General features: G+C 36.6%; 2 protein-coding genes across 4 annotated transcripts; one reads left to right on the forward strand and one right to left on the reverse strand.

Moving 5' to 3' along the window:
• Positions 1–173: 173 nt before the first annotated feature.
• Positions 174–1,311, reverse strand: ufsp1 (UFM1-specific peptidase 1). The gene has a single exon (XM_026216547.1). The coding sequence runs from the start codon at positions 1,124–1,126 to the stop codon at positions 377–379; it is 750 nt and encodes a 249-aa protein (XP_026072332.1). The 5' UTR covers positions 1,127–1,311; the 3' UTR covers positions 174–376.
• Positions 1,312–1,874: 563 nt separating this feature from the next.
• On the forward strand, positions 1,875–20,082 carry LOC113052179 (erythropoietin-like). 3 transcript variants are annotated; one of them, XM_026216550.1, is made up of 5 exons: positions 1,875–2,015; positions 14,971–15,101; positions 15,711–15,797; positions 15,927–16,091; positions 18,486–20,082. In XM_026216550.1, the coding sequence occupies exons 2-5, from the start codon at positions 14,991–14,993 to the stop codon at positions 18,636–18,638; spliced, it is 516 nt and encodes a 171-aa protein (XP_026072335.1). In that variant the 5' UTR covers positions 1,875–2,015; positions 14,971–14,990; the 3' UTR covers positions 18,639–20,082. The 3 variants fall into 3 exon arrangements, with proteins under 3 accessions (XP_026072335.1, XP_026072334.1, XP_026072333.1); XM_026216549.1 differs by lacking the exon at positions 1,875–2,015 and adding an exon at positions 9,882–9,909; XM_026216548.1 differs by lacking the exon at positions 1,875–2,015 and adding an exon at positions 9,952–10,335.
• The last annotated feature ends 109 nt before the right edge of the window (positions 20,083–20,191 follow it).

Raw genomic sequence — 20,191 nt, forward strand, 5'->3', positions numbered from 1 at the left:
TTTAATGAGAATTTTCATTTTTGCATCAACCATCCCTTTAAGGCATTTAATCCCCCTTCATCACGCATTAAAATACATGATTTTCTTATAATTTTCTTTGGGACGAAGCAGTTCAAAGATACATTTTAGAGATTGACAATATATGTGCCAATACTCCAAGACAACTGAGCTTAATTTCTGGTATGATCTTTACCTTTATTGGTTGTTAACCTGTTGTTTAACATTATGTAATGCTAAAGTACATTTGGGGTAAATGAATGAGATTAGATGTAAACACAACAGTGTGACAGACTGTGAAATAAATATATATCAAAAAATCAGTGTCTACTGTACAGTCAGGTATTTCTGTTCATCCATCAGTTCATTGACACCACTGTCACTTCTTAGCAGTAAGAGGGAGACAAAGATTGTAGAAAGAGCACTGATCCAAAGAACCAACTGCTTTCCATGAAACCCAACCTTGACTTTGCAATGACTTTTTATCCAAGGGACAGCCGAAGTAATGAGGGTCCATAACAAGCAAATAACTTCCCCATTTACCAGTGCACACACCTAAGATCCCCTTAGAGGAATTGTCCCGGTCTCCTCCCATCATAACAGGAGACCCACGGGTAAGGAAGTGCTCATGAAGATCTTCTACAGCTTGATCAAGCTCCTTGCCATATCGCACATGCAGTATGCGGCAGGGAACATCATAGAGCTGGTCAAGAACAAGACTTGCCTCAAATGTCCCAATCCACTCCCTAGAACCCATGAATGACTCGGGTTTGTCCCCTATTTCCACCAAAGTTTGTTGTATTTCAGAAAGACTAGGCGTGTGTCTGCAGCTCATAGTGAGAGGCTGATTAAGACACAACCATGAGGCCATGGTCTGAACAGTCCTGTATCCACAACCCCAGCCTCTGTCATCTTTGCCATCACAGCCATAATGATAATAGAGACACTCTCCTGATATCACTGAGCATCTGTCACAGTCTGGAGACGGCTGAGGTAGTCCGTCATGGGCATTCTTTACTAATATATCCTTCCGTGTTTCGTTTTTGGCTGTTATCGGCGTTTGTGCATCTCTACCCCAATCTATACACTCAGTTTTCTTCTGTGTCCGTCTTTTTTCTGTCTCTTCCATGAAAGGTAACGTTACGTGTATATCAGCGCTGACAGCTAGCGTTCAGATACAAAAAAATACGTCTCATGGGGTCATGACAGCTCAAACACACTGGTCCGTCTCTGATACTCTTCCGTGTGGTGTATGAGCTCGCTCTAAAACAGTTCCGCCTCAAATTCGCAATCTTTTCTGTTTTACACACAGAAAACCGAAGCGAAACAATCGGGAACCATTCCGGTACAGAAATTTAACCCGTTCATCCCAAGGGCGGAAAAGTATTTATGTTGCAAATGTGAATCTTTAATGTGTTGTGAACCACTAGTCAGCAATTACACTGAAACACAGCATCAGACATCACTGAAAGTAAAAGCCTAACGCTAAGTCAGTGGAATGTGGAAACAGTAAATGCTGAGTTCATTTTGTTAGAGGATCGACGGCCTGATTCAAACGTTTAAACGATTTAATTAATGATACATTAAAATAACTGTAGTTTATATATTTGTTTGTAATTCGAATTTCAGTTCCGTGTGATTGTTTTGCAACACATTGAAAGACGCTGTGCATGTCTTTTTCTCGTCACATTCACAACTCGGCAAAAACATTTCTTCTGCTGTGTCGCTGTATATTTAGTGCTGATTTCCAGCGGATAGTAGCTTTCTCTTTTACATTTTTAAAGCACTGGTTTTGATTTATCAGGTAGCTGCAGATAAATTATTGAAATTAATTTGACATGTTTAACAAAGAAAACTTCATCCCCTAATTATCTCCTAATTACGCCTGAAGTGTTTGGAGCGATATCGTCAGTCCGTCAGCAGGGGGAGCCAGTGTGTTTTGAAACATATCCTTAGATCAATTCCACTCTGGCTTTGGAGAGCGTCTCGATTTGGCCAGTGCTATGCCTATGAATAAGGTAAGCTACGTTCTGTTACACACTTTTATTAACTGATAATGCTATAAATGCCAACCTTGTGGTCAACATTTTGTGCACTGCATTTGTTGTATTATAATGCATCATGTTTCAAATACTGGCCTGAGTGTTTAAAGATCACGTGTCTTGAATAATGCATTAGATTCAAAATCAGCTTTATTCACCCAAGAGTGCGCAAAAACACAAGGAATTTGTTGTGGTTTTTAAGAAGCTCTTGGTACATACATAAATACATCCATACAAACATCTTACACGAGAACAGAAATATTTAAATAAGACTTAACAATAAATAATAATGTGTATGAATCTGGAACAGAAGATGTATGTACATATTTGTTCATAATTTACTCCCTATCTCTCTATATATATTTAGCTGCATGGAAAATATGCATATTTGTTTATATAGCCTAGTACTAAAGAGAGGAAATTATTATTATAATTATAATATTATTTATTACCCTTGTTGTGTGTTCTGTCGCTATCTTAAAAAAAAAGGATTGCAGCTTACAGTCGTTTTGTTTCTCAAAGTTGTTTCCTTATGGACAGAAACACACATTCAGACTGCATCCTTCTATGTCAGTTTCCCATACACTTGAAGATAAACAAAAACCTATGCAACCAGAGAAACAACACCGGCAGAAGTAATATCACTCTGCTAATAAAGGTTCCAAAGCAGAAACAAACCCCAGAATATCTCTGGATAGACTGGATGCCATTGTCAGGGAAAAGAAAACAACCTGTATGAGTATAAACAAAGGGTTTGGTAAACACAGCTGTTTTTGACCCATTATTTAGGATTAGTCCTTGCATATTGATGTATGAGGGTTTTGCATGAGATTGCTTTTTTGTTGTTGTTGTTCTTTTAATCATTAAATTAAATGACTTGTTTTACATAGAAATGTCCCATGCATTTACCATATAAGCCTTTTCTGAAATGGTTGAAAATAGAAGCTGTACCATCCGAACCTAATATATATATATACATATAATATATATATTTAAAGCAGGGATAAAGGTAAAATTTGATGCTTCGATAATGCTTAAAACATATGCCCCAATCATCTATATGGATTGGATATGAGAGTCATTAAAATGAAAGGGATTTAAACAATTACTAAAACAAGGTCAAGACGCAGCAGGTAGATAAAAAAAAATACAGAAAAACATCAGCATGCACAAAACCGATCACAAGGCCAAAAAATAGACAACGATAAACAATGCATGATAAGGGATATGTGAATGCTGGCCTGAAATTGAATGTTTTGTCTTGAGTTAGACTAAAGATGAACACTTAAGATCAGACAGAAATTTGGAGATGAAAGATATCAAGCCTCGGATACAAAATACAGTGATTAGAATGGTAAGAATAAAACCCTATACCTAAAGAGGTCACACTGTTTGTGGGTGTGTAGTTATGATTCATGCTAGACACAAGACTGTACGAATAACTGTAGGTAAGTGGAGGCTTCCAGTTTTACACTCAAATGCACATATTGCATCCAACTTTCATGTTGAATCCTTTTCTGAGATTTTATTGAGAATATGTCTATTGTTTAAATATTGCTTGCAAATAGCGTACAGAAATTTTTGAAAATGTTTGTTGCCAAAACCTTTAAGCACACAGGCTTAACATTTCTGTTGATGTGTAATTGTGAACATTCATGTAATATTATGTAAGACACTTGCGACTGTAGTTGTTTAAGTACTGCAGTCTTCATTCAAGAAATGACCTCAAGATTTCTTTTTGTCTATTGGCAGGCTGTTGGTCATTCTCTGAATGGTTTAACTATGAATTTGGCATAGTGAAATGATTAGCATGTATCTGCTGTATAAGACTGCTCAACAGCCAGAACAAGGAGTCCTGATCTAACAATAACTATGTCAGTGATAGCGAATTACAAATGTTCTTATTTTTATTGTTGTTGAAGTCACTATTTTACTTTATGCACATCATGTTTTTGACTAATGCTCATTTCACTTACTGAAAGCTTTCAAGAAAGGAAAAAAATAGTCCAGTGACTATTTGACAATTGCAGGAGCAAACTAATTTATAGCATTTTGGATATAATCAGTATAGCTGTGCAAAAAGGCAAATAATATGCATTGGGGGTGGAAAATTTTTAAGCTGGTGAAAGATGGTTGTTTGATGTCATGTGAAATGACACTGACATTTATTGAATATACATTTTGATTGAATGAAGAAAAAAATATTTAATTCTAAAATAAATATTGTTATTCACTTTTTTTGAAGTGCCAAAGATAACGAAGATTTCTATTTCCATATTTTCTGCTGGAGAGAGCAAAGACCAAAGCTAGAAACATCCTTATATGCTTATAGCCAGAAGAAGCTGCCAGTCTTATCATTGTAAAGTGCAGATTTTATCAGTAAATTTAAGCTCTTTCCAGTCTATTAAAATCCCAACACCTCCCAAAGAGCAGTATGATATTTATAGCTGAAGATGAAGGGGTGGGTAGCAGGGACCAGGACGAGAGGAAAGGGTCTCCCTAAAACAATGAGTCAGGTTGTTTAGAGCAGTAGGTCCTCCAACAGGCTGTGTGTGGGAGAACACTGCCAAATAATCTACAGGTTTCTTTTTTAGGCCAGCAGATCCTTATCTTCAAACAGAGTTAGAGCTTCACTTTGTAATACATCCCTATGTAAATTTAAAACAAGCTGAATTTCTGGAAGATCCTTGGGGAAGTCGTGGCCTAGTGGTTAAAGACTTTGACTCCTAACCCTAAAGCCATGGGTTCAAGTCTTGGGCTGGCAATACCATGAATGAGGTGCCCTTGCAAGGGATGAACTTGTGCCTGGGCGCCGCAGCATAAATGGCTGCCCACTCCTTCATGTATGTGTTCACTGCTGTGTGTGTGCGCTTTGGATGGGTTAAATGCAGAGCATAAATTCTGATTATGGGTCACTATACTCTGTCACGTCACTTTCAGAGATAATTGTAATATGTTGATTTGGTGCTCAATTATTATTAATAGTTTTTATTATTATTGCTGATTAATATTTTAGAGGAAACCTTACTTATCTTTTCAAGATTCTTTGATAGAAGAACAGCATTCATTTTAAATGATCTTTTGAAACATTATGAATGTCTTTACAGTCGCTTTTCATCAATGTAACATGACTTTGCTTAATGTAAAACTATTAATTTCTTTTCCCCAGTCTGTGGTGAGAGTGAATGGTTGGCATAGGTTGGTTAGTGAACTGGGGCAGTTGTGACCTAATGGTTAGAGAATCGGACTTGTAACCCAAAGGTCACAGGTTCGAGTCTCATTGCTGGCAGGAGTTGTAGGAGGGGGAGTGAATGAACAGTGCTCTCTTCCACCCTCAATATCGCCCTTGAGCAAGGCACTGAACACCCAATTGCTCGCTGGGTGCTAGAACAAATAGCTGCCCACTGCTCCGTGTGTGTGCGCACTTGGATGTGTAAAATGCAGAGCACCATTTCTCAGTAAAGGAGCCTTGACAAATGTCACCGCTTTTTTATTTATTTTTTATTTATTTTTTTTGGTAAATCACCAAATATTTTAAGCAGTAAATGTGACGATTCGTGACCAGTGAGACACAGGGAGAACGAGAGATCCAATCGCAGGTATGTTTTATTAGAGGTTATCCAAAATCGTTGTCAAACAAGCCAGGGTCAAAACCAGAATGCAGTCCAAACAAAAACAAGAAAGGAATAGGAAAAGGGAACTCAGAATATGAGGAAGGAGGAATCTCAAGAAACGAGAAGACTGGAACATCGAAGGGTAAGGACTCCAAACAACAGGGAAAGACTGGAATTTATAAAGAGGCTAATGACAATAGATTGCCTGCACCTGGTGCAATTAACTGGAGTGCAATTACTGTGAAGACAGGACCAGACTAGAGGAATTCTAGTGCCTATGGTGAAGTGCCTAAGGGGAAGTGAGCTCACTAGTGGACACCCAGGGAAACAGAGACTAGACAGCGTGACAGTAAAAGCGGTGTCTTGAACAGCAAATCAGCATATTAGAATGATTTCTGAATTATCATGTGACACTGGAGTAATGGCTGCCTAAAAATTCAACTTTGCCATCACAGGAATAAATTATATTTTTAAATATATGAAAATAGAAAACAGTTATTTTAAATTTCAAGAATATTTCATAATATTACTGTTTTATTGTATTTTTTATCGTCATTTGCTGCATATATATGACCAAAAATACGTAAAAAATGATTACTTTTTATTTATTAAAATATATTTAAAAATGTGATTTATTCCTATAATGGCAAAGCTGAATTTTCAGCAGATTTTACTCCAGTCAGTCTCTTGGATTACCCCTTTGCCTGTGTTTCCTGGTGTATTGACCTGTTGCCTGTATTTTGGATTGTTTCTGGATTGTCCCAATAAAAGTTGAGTTTGGATCTCCAACCAGTGTTTTTATATAGCATGTGTTCCCTATGGAATATATAGAGAATCACTAACAGGACAAACAATCTGAAAGAAAGTTTTACCCATTGAACTCACAAGTATTTCTAATACTGAAAGCCTCTTCAGAAACAATAACTTCTGACTGGCCACCTTCGTGGCTCCAACCTCCCTGTCCCCTATTCTTTTATGTAAGTTTCCTGTCTTGTGGCGCGCCACTGAACCTCAAACAAGGAGCCTGATCTGGATCTCTTTCCATTCAGGAATCAAGACAGTCATTCTCTATTTACTATGCAGATCTCCCTCTTATTCTCACTCGCTCTCTCTCCTCATCTCTGCATCACCAGTTTCTGGCTGTCTTTGTTTACTAGTAAAAAGGGGAGGGTGTCCTTGGGTCTTCCTCCCACACATAACCCCTGTCTTTTTTTTTTATCATCCCAATTTCAGTGACAGGGTCCAAGCCTCGGAGTCACTATGCCGAGACTCCCCCACCCTCGCCCCCTCCCCAGCCATCACACATGTTCCACAGCACGTACCTTGTCTCTCTTTGCTCTCAGTTTGGCTCAAGCAGAGCAAACAGTAGTTTGATCAAACAAGGCGACAAATGATTTTGAAAGATTTAGAACCATGACAACAAACATGGTGTCTGTAGGCAATACAGAACTTGTCTGCATGTGTGCAAACACCTTATTATTGTGGTGTTTACTAAAAGGAGGAAATAATATGCAGCAATATCCAAACAGTTTTTCTAGTTTTGTGAGCTGCAGAGCCATCAAACACAAAGAGTCAAAGCGATACAGAAATTGGGTGTGTGTGCGTAAACAATTTATAATTCTGATGTTTATTGAAACAGATGAACAATTATACAGTGATTGTGTCTAATATCTCTTTCAAAGAGGTAAAGATATTATAAGTAAATATAGAAAGATAGATTTTAAAAGTAAAACAGCATAGAGGTTTGTGGTGATTAGATTTTATAAACAAGAAGAAAAAATATCTGCAGAAGCATTTAAGCAGAGAGATTTTTTTATTGATTATCCTTAGAACTGAGAGGAGTTGGGCCTCATGAGTACAAAAATACTAGTAAATAAATACATTGTACAACTGTCCTTCAACAAACAGACCTGCCTGAGAGAGCACGTGAAATACATGTGCTTCCAGCATACAACTGCACGTAAAAAAATGTATTCTTCTGTTGATACACTTATAGGAAACTATTCTGGACACACACAAAAAATCCACACAAGTAACTTTTGTGCCTTAGACAAAACCCATAGAGAATCTCTCTTGTGAATGCCCTCTAGAGATGTATAGATAAACTTTATTGAACCGTGAGGGTTATTTTAGCAGCTTTGAACTCTGTACACTCTTTGTCTTCACAGTGACCCAGTATGGTTTCCTGGATAGACTCTACCTTCCTGGATTAAACTATTCTGTGCTAATTACATTTAAACACATTTGACGTGAAATATTGCCATAAAAGAACCAATTTGTTGGTTCCCCAAATAACTTTTCATTGATGCATCCTGTGTTGGCTCATATTCTCTAAAATGTAGCTAGGGTGATGCGGAGAGAATAAAGTCATTATTTTTGTTTTCTTGATGAACAAAAAGTATTCTCATCGCTTCATAATGTTACGGTTGAACCACTGATGGAAGATGGACTTTTCTGAAGACGTCTTTTATACTTTTACTTTTACTTGGCAATGAATGGGACAGTCTCAAGCATTCAGGTTTTCAAATATATTATGTTTCAAAGATGAACAAAGTTTTCACGGGTTTGGAACGACATGGGGTAATTGATTAATTATTATTATTTTATTTTTTTTTTGGTATGGAGTATCCCTTTTAAGGGTCTTCATGGAACCATAGGTGCAGACAAAGAACCTTTATGTTCCTCTAGTATTTGTGGAGAGTAATGAAAGTAAACAGATTACATGATTCATGGTTGAGTGTGATGTTTAAGTTCCCCCACTTAATTAATATAAATATAAGAAATAAGGGGGATGCTGGAATATGCTGCTTATAAAGTGAAAGAAATATTCTTAAAATGTGATTGACAATATTAGATGAACCAAATCTATATAGCCTACTGAAAACCGTCAATATTAAAACTTATTAAACAGCTTAAACTTTTCTAACTTTGTGGTCCGGATTTCTTAAGCCAACTTAAATCTACAGTCGGGAACGGAAAGACAAGAGTCTGGATTAAATTTAAAAAGACAATGATGTCATTTATATAAATATGAGTGCTGCACTTTCAAGTCAAAATGCAGCACTGATGTCTTTATTTGAATGCATCTGAAGGGAACCGACTGCCCTCAGAAACGTGTTATTGCCATTTTTATTTAATTTTACCTAGAATTCCTAATAAAGCAGCGTTTATGAGCGCGGAGCTGCTTTGTGTACAACCGTTACCGGGGAAACTGCAATATTTTAGCGCTCCTAAAGCGCCACCTCGTGGCAGAGAATAAACTTGCATTTAACAAGCTTCTCTTGCTGTTTATGGTCAGATCAATGCAGATATTAACTAAGTTTTTACGCAGCAAACACAGAGTCATAAATGAGAACAAAGTTAATATGCCTTCTTAAAGTAGAAATAATTAAGACAATAATATGTATACGTTTTAAATTTACATAATTTATATGCTTGATTAACCATTTCCATAAAAGTGGTCTAAAGTCTGAAATTCTGTCATATAAGATTTGTGTTTTTGTGAAAACCTGTATCTAAACTGTAAATAATGTACATTTTATGGCTTAAGACTGTATGCTACCATAGACATTGTCCAACACCAAGTCTTTTTTTATTTTGGCTAGTTAAATAAATCCAGGCTACCAAAATCTCAAGAGTAGGCCTTTCCCTGGCTGAAGGTCTACCAGGGCTTTAGAAATCTTGCGAGCCCTGCACTAGCATAGGCTACAACCTGTAATCTGTATATAAACTGCATATAGCATATAGGGCCTATAATTCTTGCAAATGTAAAGGTTTGCTGAATGAATATGAAGAACTGGTTCTAAAAACAAATACCAACCTGGGGTGCTAACAAACACACAGGGATGCATAGATGTGAGTATTGTTTCATTTCTTTGTGTTACCACCCATGTTTGGAAGTATACAGTGGAAAATTCAGTTAAAGGATCATTGTATATTGCCTTGAGAGGAAGCCCTGCTAACTTTTTTTTGTGCGCTATTTAGGCCTACTTTGAGAAAACAGATATTATGTGAGTAACAATGAAAGACTAATCCCTTCCAAAACAGGATGTTGATCTGATAACTATCACGAGACTGTTTTATTTGATTTTTATTTTCAAAGTCATGGCTTGAAAATAAATAAATCAGCATTACGGAGCCGATGATTGCTGACAATACCTTAAAAAGCTTCGGCTGCAATTAACGGGCAATAGACGGAGGTATGGACGAAACTGACAGGAACCTGTGAGGACTTGATTCTGAGATGCAGATAACTAGTGAGTAGCTGAATTAAACGGCCTCAGCCTTTTTATCCCGCCTGAGGTTTAACATTCTGTAGCCGTCTCATGGGTGACAAGTCCATTCTCCACCTCTTTCTGAACTTTGATGAGAGAGGTCCACCTTTTCTGCTTAGTCCTGGTTTGCTAGGGGAATTTACATTCATAGAAAGCTTGCCAATAGGGTGCTGCAAAGCCGAAACGGATCGCTGTACGTGCCTCGTGGGAAGGGACGGTGTCATTGTATTTGCTCGCATGTGCGTCCCACAGAGTGCTTGGAAGCAGCGCGTAGGACTGGATGCGTCTGTGCTCCAGCCTATCCATGTCTTTTGTGCCACCAGTTGAGCTGTCTTTGCGCGATATTTGTCATTTTTAATCATGTGTTTGAAAAATGCCAAGTTGTCTCGCGAATGTTTCACGGTTCAGGTAAGATCATTTTGCCTTAATGAAATTTATTCTTACGGTTTTAAAGTGTATTTAGCAACACAAGTGGAAAAGTGTTTTTGTTGTTCTGTCGAGTAAAATTCGTGCGATGATTGCAAGCAATACCTTAAACGTTTATTGTTTATCTATGGCACGAGAGGCAAAACATTACGAAAAGTGAATATGATATAGGTGTAGTGGGGAAGTTTGTCTCTGTAATTATAATATAGCCTATAGTGTATTTAGAAATCAAAAAATAATAAATTATAATGATAACTCTGGTTCCTATAGTGATCAATCACATCACTTTTATTATTATTATTATTATTATTAATCAGAAAACAAAGGTATTATTCACATAGGAAGTCAGGGAGATCATTTTAAACTCTCAGCATTTCTAACTTGCAATCTATTTGTGTTGGACTTTGAAAATGCATGACCTGGCATCTATATTAAGCACGAGTTTTACATTACAATGAGAGCTGACTCGTTGTAAAATTGCTACATCATCCAAAGTTGACAATGGACTAGCAAATTCTGTTCTGAAATGGACACATTGAGTTTGCAGGGGGAAAACAACAATCAAATGCAGATCATGGGATGATCACAAATTGCCTCTCCATGCAAAGATTTATCCTGTAAGAATCATTTATCCTGTAGATCAGGTTAAATTGTAGTTTTTCTTCCCACTTTGTTAGGTTAAAGCTTTAGTGACGTCCTATAGCCAAAATACACTTATTGCTGTTTTAATGATGTAGTGTAGGCCTGTGTTCACATTCAAATTATACATGCTGGATTTTTTTTTTTTTTTTTTTTTTTTTTTTTTGCTTTTAGAGTCAAGGTCCTTGGTTTTATTAAAGGTTAGACTTCCCTCTGTGATAGTGCTCTCTCTTGCAAGGCAAAAATAGACTCTAGTTGCTGGCATTTAATGTTGGCACTTTCTCTGTTACCTTTAACATTGGCTAAGATCCTAACTTCAAGCCCTTAAACTTGTAGACTCTGAATGTAGCTGGCTGTTCCCTCTGCTGCAGAGTAAGATATGGGATATAGTCTCTCCCCAGGTCAAGTGTATGTGTTATGTGTTAGCACATGCTTCATTGAATGACTTTTAGGTTAATTCTCTCAAAGGGGTGATATGATGCGATTTCAATTTTTACTTTCTCTTTGGAGTGTTACAAGCTCTTGGCATGAAGAATATCTGTAAAGTTGCAAAGACTAAAGTCTTAAATCCAAAGAGATATTCTTTATCAAAGTTAAGACTCTGACACGCCCCCCTAAAACAGCTCATTCAAACATGCCCCCACATCTCTACATCACTATGTGGGAAGATTTGGTAATGCCACCCAAATGTTCATGCAAAGAAAGAAGGCATGGTTTCAGTTAGTGTTGAAGCAGTCATGTCAGAGAGATGATGTGTGTATCTAGGCAAAAGCACTTTACTTGTGCTTCCAAAAGTAGATACATTTAGGATTCTTTAAGATTACTTACAATCTTTAGAAAACTACGCATTTGAGAGAGGCAGGGCATAGAGGACTTACAGTAATGTACTGTATTTGAAAATGAATGTGTTTTTTAAACATTAAAGCATGTCAGCTTATTCTGTTACAACAAATACACAAAATAATGATCTTTAAAAAAAAAAGCATAATATGACCCCTTTAATTTATGTGACTGAAAATGCTAGAGTCTTTGTCAGGAAAAAAATAATAGTTCTAGTTCCTGGAAAAACTGTTAGAGATAGTTTGATTACATGGTGGATGTGCATTTTGTAGCATTCAGATAGTTCTTGGTTTTTCATTGAATCATGGTGTTAACAGAACTTCTGTTGCCTTTGCGACAAGACACCATTCTTTGCCAAGATCTGCAGTAAAGTGTGGCCTTTCTTGTCTCAAAGTCTGCAGAAAATTCTGATCATTGATGTTCTACTTAAAATTTTGACACAACCTGAAGTTCTTCGTAACATGTGCTCAACATCAGAGCACCTCCAGAGGGTACATCTGCTTTGATAATAGTCCTATATTATGTTAAAGCCTGCTAAAGCTGAAAGACTGCATTCAAAATTTTCCAATAAAAACTAAATGCTGGAATATCACGACTAGTTACATAGGATGAATACTTATTCATTCAGTACTTCTCTACACTAGACGTACACCAGCAGTACAAATGTAGAACCTCATGGCTTAGGAAGCAATAGTAAAGGATAAGAATTACCATATGTTGCCACTGCAAATATGTAATTTTATCCTTTAAGTTTTGCTTGGACTCATACGTTTGGTTTCACACAGCGACACACATGTGATAGAAGATTAGATGCTGCAGACCAGACATACACAAACACTCTTTCTGTCTAATCTGTCTCTTTATTTATAGAAAGACAGAAGATTCAGCATTGTGTGGGTGTGTCTCCGTGTTTCGTATGTTGTCTTTTTTTCTTAATGAGATTTTTATTTAATTATTATTATTATTATTACTATCATTGCTTTTCAGATTCTTATATAAATCTTGTTCTTTTTTTCCGGGTCATACAGATGCATCTCAATAAATTAGAATGTTGTGGAAAAGTTCATTTATAACAGTTATCAAACTCCTATTGTGAAACTTGTGTATTAAATAAATTCAATCCACACAGACTGAAATAGTTTAAGATTTTGGTTCTTTTAATTGTGATGATTTTGGCTCACATTTAACAAAAAAACACCAAATCACAATCTCAACAAATTAGAATACTTCGTAAGACCAATTTTAAAAAAAATAGTGGATTGTTGGCTGGAAAGTATGTTAATTTACTGTACATGTACTCAATACTTGGTAGGGGGTCCTTTTGCTTTAATTACTGCCTCAATTCAGCGTGGCATGGAGGTGATCAGTTTGTGGCAGAGCTGAGGTGGTATGGAAGCCCAGGTTTATTTATCTTCTGCATTTTTTTGCTCTCTTGTTTCTAATTTTCCTCACGACAATACCACATAGATTCTCTATGGGATTCAGATCTGGTGAGTTTGCTGGCCAGTCAAGTACACCAACATCAACTTTTGGTGCTTTTGGCAGTGTGGGCAGGTGCCAAACCTGGCTGGAAAATGAAATCAGCATCTTCAAAAAGCTGGTCAGCAGAAGAAAACATGAAGTGCTCCAAAATTTCTTGGTAAACGGGTGCAGTGACTTTGGTTTTCAAAAACACAATGGACCAAGACCAGCAGATGACATTGCACCCCAAATAATCACAGACTGTGGAAACTTAACACTGGACTTCAAGTAATTTGGGCTATGAGCTTCTCCACCGTTCCTCCAGACTCAAGGACCTTGGTTTCCAAATGAAATACAGAACTCGCTCTCATCTGAAAAGAGGACTTTGGATCACTGGGCAACAGTCCAGTTCTTCTTCTCCTTAGCCCAGCTAAAGACCTATTAAAGGTATAGAGCAAGAAGCAACAAAGTGACACTTCTTATTTAATCTGGAAGTCATATATAGGCCTGCTCATACTTTTAATACTTTATTTAGTCCTGTGAGTATAGGGAAGTCCACACAACAACTCTAATGATATTGACAGAAGAGTGATACAGTTGGAATCACTTTCAGGATGATTTTTCCTGCTGATGAATGATAAGAACTTTGACAGCCAATCAGAATCCATCTTGAAGCTTAAAGATGTAAAGCAGCACATGATATAACTGAAGCATGTCCTTTATAACAAAGAAAACATTATCATGCATTGGTGTGGACATTAATAAAGTTATTGTTATAGTTATCTATAATGGTTTTGGCTTGAAGACAAATACAGATGGGGTGGTTGAGTTCTGTCTTCTGTGTTCATCCATTGACTAGGAAAGGTCTGGTTCAGGAGCCAGATGAGTAGAAGTACTTCATATAAATATAAAATCCCTTCCTGTATTTCTTTATCAAAATGTAGCAGTGCACCCTCTTGTGGCAAGTCTTGTTACCATGCGTTAGTGGCACATTTGCTTTAATCTCTTTAAAACAGTCAGATGGGTTCTTTGCAGGTTTTTATAAAGAGCAATGGAGCAATGTGATTGCAACATAAAGAATATAGTGCAGATATTAAACACAGACTCTATGAACAGTTTTCACAGAATATGAAACATCTGGGTATTCTTCTTCGCTCTCTTAAAATGTGTTGTTGACCAGTCGCTTGTGTTTTTCCTCATTTGTAAGTTGCTTTGAATAAAAGCCTTTTCTAAATCCATAAATGTATTGAACTTAATGTGAGTAAATTGCAAACAATAAATTAGACTATTTTCGCAATTATAAATGTATACACTAAGTGACGTTATACACCTGTAGTTATTTAATAATGTCAAACTAATATTCTCTCTCACTCTCGCCTTTTAATTTGGATGATATTGTTAATATTTGTTTCTCTTATATTTGCTTTCTTGGTACGGTTTTGCTTTTGTCTTCTTATTATATTGTGTGTTTAAGAGTCTTGAAGTCACTATGGCAGGAAGGGGTTTTAGTGTTAAATCTGACAGCCTGAAAGAAACCGTTCAGGATTCTGGTTGTTCTGGCTAGTGCTGCTAGTCTTTGTTAGATAGCAGGAGTGTAAAACTGGTGTTTATTTTTTTTATTTCATCCAAAGATTCAGCTAGTTTTAAACTGATCTTCATTTGTTCCGTGTTTGCCAGGACTCTTTGCCTTTCTGCTGATGGTGCTGGAGTGGACCCGTCCAGGCCTGTCCTCCCCATTACGCCCCATCTGCGACCTGCGCGTCGTAGACCATTTCATCAAGGAGGCATGGGATGCGGAGGCTGCTTTGGTGAGAGACACATGCAAGATGGCTGATGCTATGATTTAATAAATACTTTTAACTAGAATTCAAAGGCCTTCAGTTTCTTGAAGTCTATCCGTGCAACTGAAATGTCAAGTTAAAGAGGACACATGTTCTATCCTCTTCTCATGTGCTCCCTTAAGCTGAACACTCAATAATGTCCTGTGTGAACAACCCCTAAAAATAATTCTCACTGAACATCACATGACTCTAAACAGAATTTAGCAGTAGAATTCATTTCATAATCTATACTGTTATTGAAATGAATTGAACAACACTGACCCGACTTAAGATGAATAAGGACACTGCTGCTACTGTATAGATGTTTATAGCTGAATTAAACTTGTTTCATAATTTGATGAATCAACACTAAACTAAAGTGAGCTTAATTAAGTGTCTTATTGTCTTTAGAGCTGCTTTACAGCTGAAATTGTATTTCATTGAATTTATTCACTGATATCATATTTCATGATTGAAGAAGTATGCAACATTATGGCTGTTCGTTCCTTGAGTAGTACTATAAGCTGCTTTGAATCACTATTGTGTATAGTAATATATATAAAATATTAATAAATGAGCTTTTTTCTGCTATCACAGAGAGCTTGTAAGGATGCCTGCAGCATTGCCACAAACTTCACTGTTCCTCTGACCAGAGTAGATTTTGACGTCTGGGCAGCGATGAATGTAATTTTTCCTTCATGTTCTTGTTGTAAAGATTATAATATAATATAGACAGTACCAAAATGAATACCACATGGTTAACACATTTAGTATTAACATTCCTTTATGATTATATCTTGAATGTCACTTCAGATAGAGGAGCAAGCTCAAGAGGTCCAGTCAGGCATACATGTGCTGAATGACGCCATCAGCTCACTACAGGCATCTAATCAGACTGATGTGCTACAGTCCCACATAGATGCCAGTATTAACAACATTGCCAGCATCAGACAAGTGCTGCGAAGTCTCAGCATACCGGTGAGTTACACAGGTTCCTTGGAGAAAGTTTCATAAAATATTTCCACATATATATTGCAGTTCAAAAGTTTGACTCCTGTACGTTTTTTAAAAATCTTTATAGAAGTATCTTATGCTCACCAAGGCTGCATTCATTTGATCAGAAATACAATAAACACAGTAATATTAATTTAAAAGTTTTCTATTTTAAAATGTAATTTATTTCTGTGACAGAAAAGCTGAATTTTTAGCAGTTATTTCTCCATTCTTCAGTGTCGCATGATCCTTCTTATATGCTGATTTGCTGCTCAAGTAACATCTCTTATTATTATCAATGTTGAAAACTGAAAACTTTTCTAGTTTTCTAGTTTCTTTGTTTAAAAGAACAGTAATTAGTCGAATTTGCAGATGTTTGGAGTTAATCAGCTGATTAGAGTGTGGCACCAGGTGTCTTCAATATTTAACCTTTTCACAATATTCAAATTTTCTGAGATACTGATGTAATAATTAAAAACTCCATAATCATCGGGAAGAAGGAGGCGGGAACTGGCGGACAATCCACTGACATTTTAATAATTCAAAATAAACACAAAACAGCGCATCAGCCCCTCACGGACCACTGATGCGCACAAATAAAAACCAAAACACAACTAAAAGCTCAGGCCTGGTCCTCTCTCGTCCTTCACTGTCCTCGCTCCAGTTTTATATCCTTCCATCTCCTCCGTGGGACTCGAGACCGGTGGTGGGTCGCAGGTGTAGCTCATCTCCAATCACTCCACCGGCCTCATCTCCTCGTTCCCACGTCCCTCGGCCCCGCCCCACTCGTCACAACTGAATTCAGGATTTTCCTTAGTTGTCAGTTATGATCATCAAAATAAAAAAATACCAAAAATTTGAAATATATCAGTCTGTGTGTAATGAATGAATATAATATACAAGTTTCACTTTTTGAATGCAATTAATGAAATAAATCAACTTTTTGATTATATTCTATTTATATGACCAGCACTTGTACATACTGTCACATAATGTCCAAGGAAGATGAAGATGAATATAAAGCAGTGCATTATTTAATAAATAACTCATGCAAGACAGTTGTGAATGGTATAACACAAACAATGCCAGACAAATCAAGAGTGAGGCAGAGAAACATTAATACAAGGAAAATTAGGGAACTAATGAATAACACTTGTGTTAATTAAATTAATTTGCACGACAACTAAAGAGTGGCTGAACAACGGAAGGCAGGAAACTGGAGAAAACTAACTAAAAGTTCATGATTATGAAATTAAAAGAAAATAATTTTGACACATAGATAGCATCAGCTAATCTGTTGTCTGGGAATCAAATCCTGTGACCTTGTCATTGTTAGCGTCATGTTCAACCACTCAAGCTACAGGAACAGGAAAATGGGTGTTATGCTAATCAAGGTGTTATGCTAATCAAGCGTAGTATACTACAAACTTATGTCAACTTCAGGAAGAGAACATGTTCGTAACTTTATGGTGATTGTGTAATTTTGTCGTAGTGCTAAAACAAACAGTGGCTATGAGACTACAGTCTGTAAAAATAGGGTAAATATTAAAGAATTTTCTTTATTGATTTTTCACAGGTGTTTTGCCATACTTTGAAATTATGCAGTGTATTGTATTATGTTTAAGGGTTAAAGGAATAGTTCACTCAAAAAAAGAAAATTTGCTGAAAATGTACTCACCCTCAGCCCATAGATATCGGTGACTTCATTGGAACAGATTTGGAAATATTTAGCATTACATCACTTGCTCACCAATGGATCCTCTACATTGAATGGGTGCTGTCAAAACAGAAGAATGAGAGTTCAAAACAAATCATCACAACAATCCACAAGCTATCATCCATAAACAATTTAATTAAAGTGGAAAGTTGAATGCTTGTAAGAAACAAATCCAGCGTTTTAACCATAATCCAAAATAATGTTTGTTTTACTATGTTATAAAACTTCTTAATAAAGAATTTGTTTATTACAAACATTTACACAAGACATTCATTGGTGGACTAGACTACTTATTATCGTGATGTTTTTATAAGCTTTTTGAACTCTCATTCTGATGGCACCCATTCACTGCAGAGGATCCTTTGGTGAGCAAGTGATGTATTGATAAACTTCTCCAAATCTGTTCCAGTGAGTCATTAATATCTTGTCTTGATCTCTTGTCTGAGGATAAGTACATTTTCAGCAAATTTTAATTCTGAAAATTAAAGGAAACTTAATGGAAAATGTTCCAGCATAAAATGACCAATATTTTTTTTTGTGTGTTTCTTACAGCCAATACAAATTTGAAAGCATGAATATGTGTGTCAAAAACATAAAGCTGTTACAGAATGTTAGTTACACTGCATATTTACTCTTTTAACTCATTTCCAACTTTCTGTCAGGAATATGTACCTCCAACCAATGTTGGAGAAGACAAAGAGATGCAGAAAGTATCCTCGATCTCCGAGCTGTTTCAGGTCCACATCAACTTCCTGCGTGGAAAAGTGCGTCTTCTGGTTGCCAGTGCACCTGTCTGCCATCAAGGTGTCAGCTGATAGACAATTCTGGGCAAGGGCCAAACTAATTGGAGCTCCTCATATCAGGAGGCAGGATATGGGCTATTAAGAAGGATATGTGGCCAAGTTTGAAAGACTGGGAGTTATAGCACTTTCAAAGATTTAATCACAAAGGGACAAGAAGACATCCCCTCAGAATACTAAGCACCCTACTCTCTGTGTGTGTTGAGCATTTGCAAACTCATCTGCGTTACCTGCCAAAATCATCAAGATGCAAACATAAAACTTTAGAAATCACTCCTCTTACCCCATATGACTTATGGAACTTGCTCAACTCAACTAAGAAGGTTTATCTGAGATTCTTAAAAATGGTTTTGTACTGCTTATGAAATTTGTCATTATTTATATAGATGATATATTTCTTAGAGCTGGAATCACTGGCTTTTGCAGATTCTTTTCTGAAGCTGTTTAAGTGAAGACCTCTCTTCAGTCTCAAGCACCTCCAAACATTGAAATGTTGATAGAGAAAACTATTTATCAGTATTAATTATGCACTGTAGGTTTTATATTCATTTCAGTGTTAAGTGTGTGTCTGTATGTGTGCGACTTTTTGAATGCTGCTGGGACCGTTTCAAGCAACAGTGGAGGAAGGTTGTAATGCTGTATTCTTACGGGTCAGTTGGGGTGAAGAGGAAGCAGGACTAGATTGCTGCTTGTGTCGGGGGAATTAGGAAGCTTTCGTGAGACCTGATGAGGCTGTGCTGGCTCATGTCTGAATTACGCGGTCTTATGCAGATAACGCCGCTGCCAGGAAAAATATTGATTAGTGTGTGGTTGACGAACATCCTGGCCTGCTTCCACTTCACGCACGTTGCTGCATATTTGTCTATGGGAAATGAATATGAGGTTGACATCTTTTTTCTCTTTGTTTGTATAAATTGTGTTTTTCGTAAATAGCCAGTTTTTTTTTTTTTTTTACTTCTGTCAATCAGTCTCTGTCTAGATGCAACAAAGTATATTTGTCGATGTTTTTTTTCCTGTTATTTTGCTGTTGTGTGGTTCTTTCATCACATTGTTGTTTGGTACTCAAATACAAAGTATTATTATTAGGTAAAAAATAGAACTGTAAAAACAAGAGGAGACAGGAAGTTTTTATTTTTGTCTTATTAAGAATCTCTGCTGAGAATGTCAATACACTGCTCGCAATTTTGTAAATACATGTGTTTCCAATGTGAATTTTTGTAGAATTAGATGTGAAAACAAGTATTTTTTTTTTAGATATGAGAGAGAACTCTAGGCATACAGTATGCCCAAGAATGAACTGGATTATAAAATAAGTACTGCATTTTTGTCACGTTTCCACTGAAGGAATTTAGTCACACCACTAAACATTTTTTAACAATATTTTGTGTCATTCCTTTTCACCATACTTGCCACCAATATGTCTGTTCTTTTAGTTTGGTCATAAATGCCTAGACAAACATTTTGATCCAGTTTACTTATTGAAAAAAGATCTGATCTATGACTGATCAGCCATCAGACATAAACCCTCTGGCAAACCAAGCTCATCTTTGAGTGATAATTATGCTTAG

The sequence above is a fragment of the Carassius auratus genome, chromosome 32 (assembly GCF_003368295.1).
Source record: "Carassius auratus strain Wakin chromosome 32, ASM336829v1, whole genome shotgun sequence".
In the NCBI taxonomy this organism is placed as follows: Eukaryota; Metazoa; Chordata; class Actinopteri; order Cypriniformes; family Cyprinidae; genus Carassius; species Carassius auratus.

Bases quoted from the DNA above. Each gene is read 5' to 3' on its own strand.
- ufsp1 (XM_026216547.1), bottom strand. From the start codon at position 1,126: ATGGAAGAGACAGAAAAAAGACGGACACAGAAGAAAACTGAGTGTATA.
- LOC113052179 (XM_026216548.1), top strand. The intron at 15,102-15,710 runs GTGAGAGACACA...CTGCTATCACAG, and splicing joins GGGATGCGGAGGCTGCTTTG to AGAGCTTGTAAGGATGCCTG. The intron at 15,798-15,926 runs GTAATTTTTCCT...ATGTCACTTCAG, and splicing joins ACGTCTGGGCAGCGATGAAT to ATAGAGGAGCAAGCTCAAGA.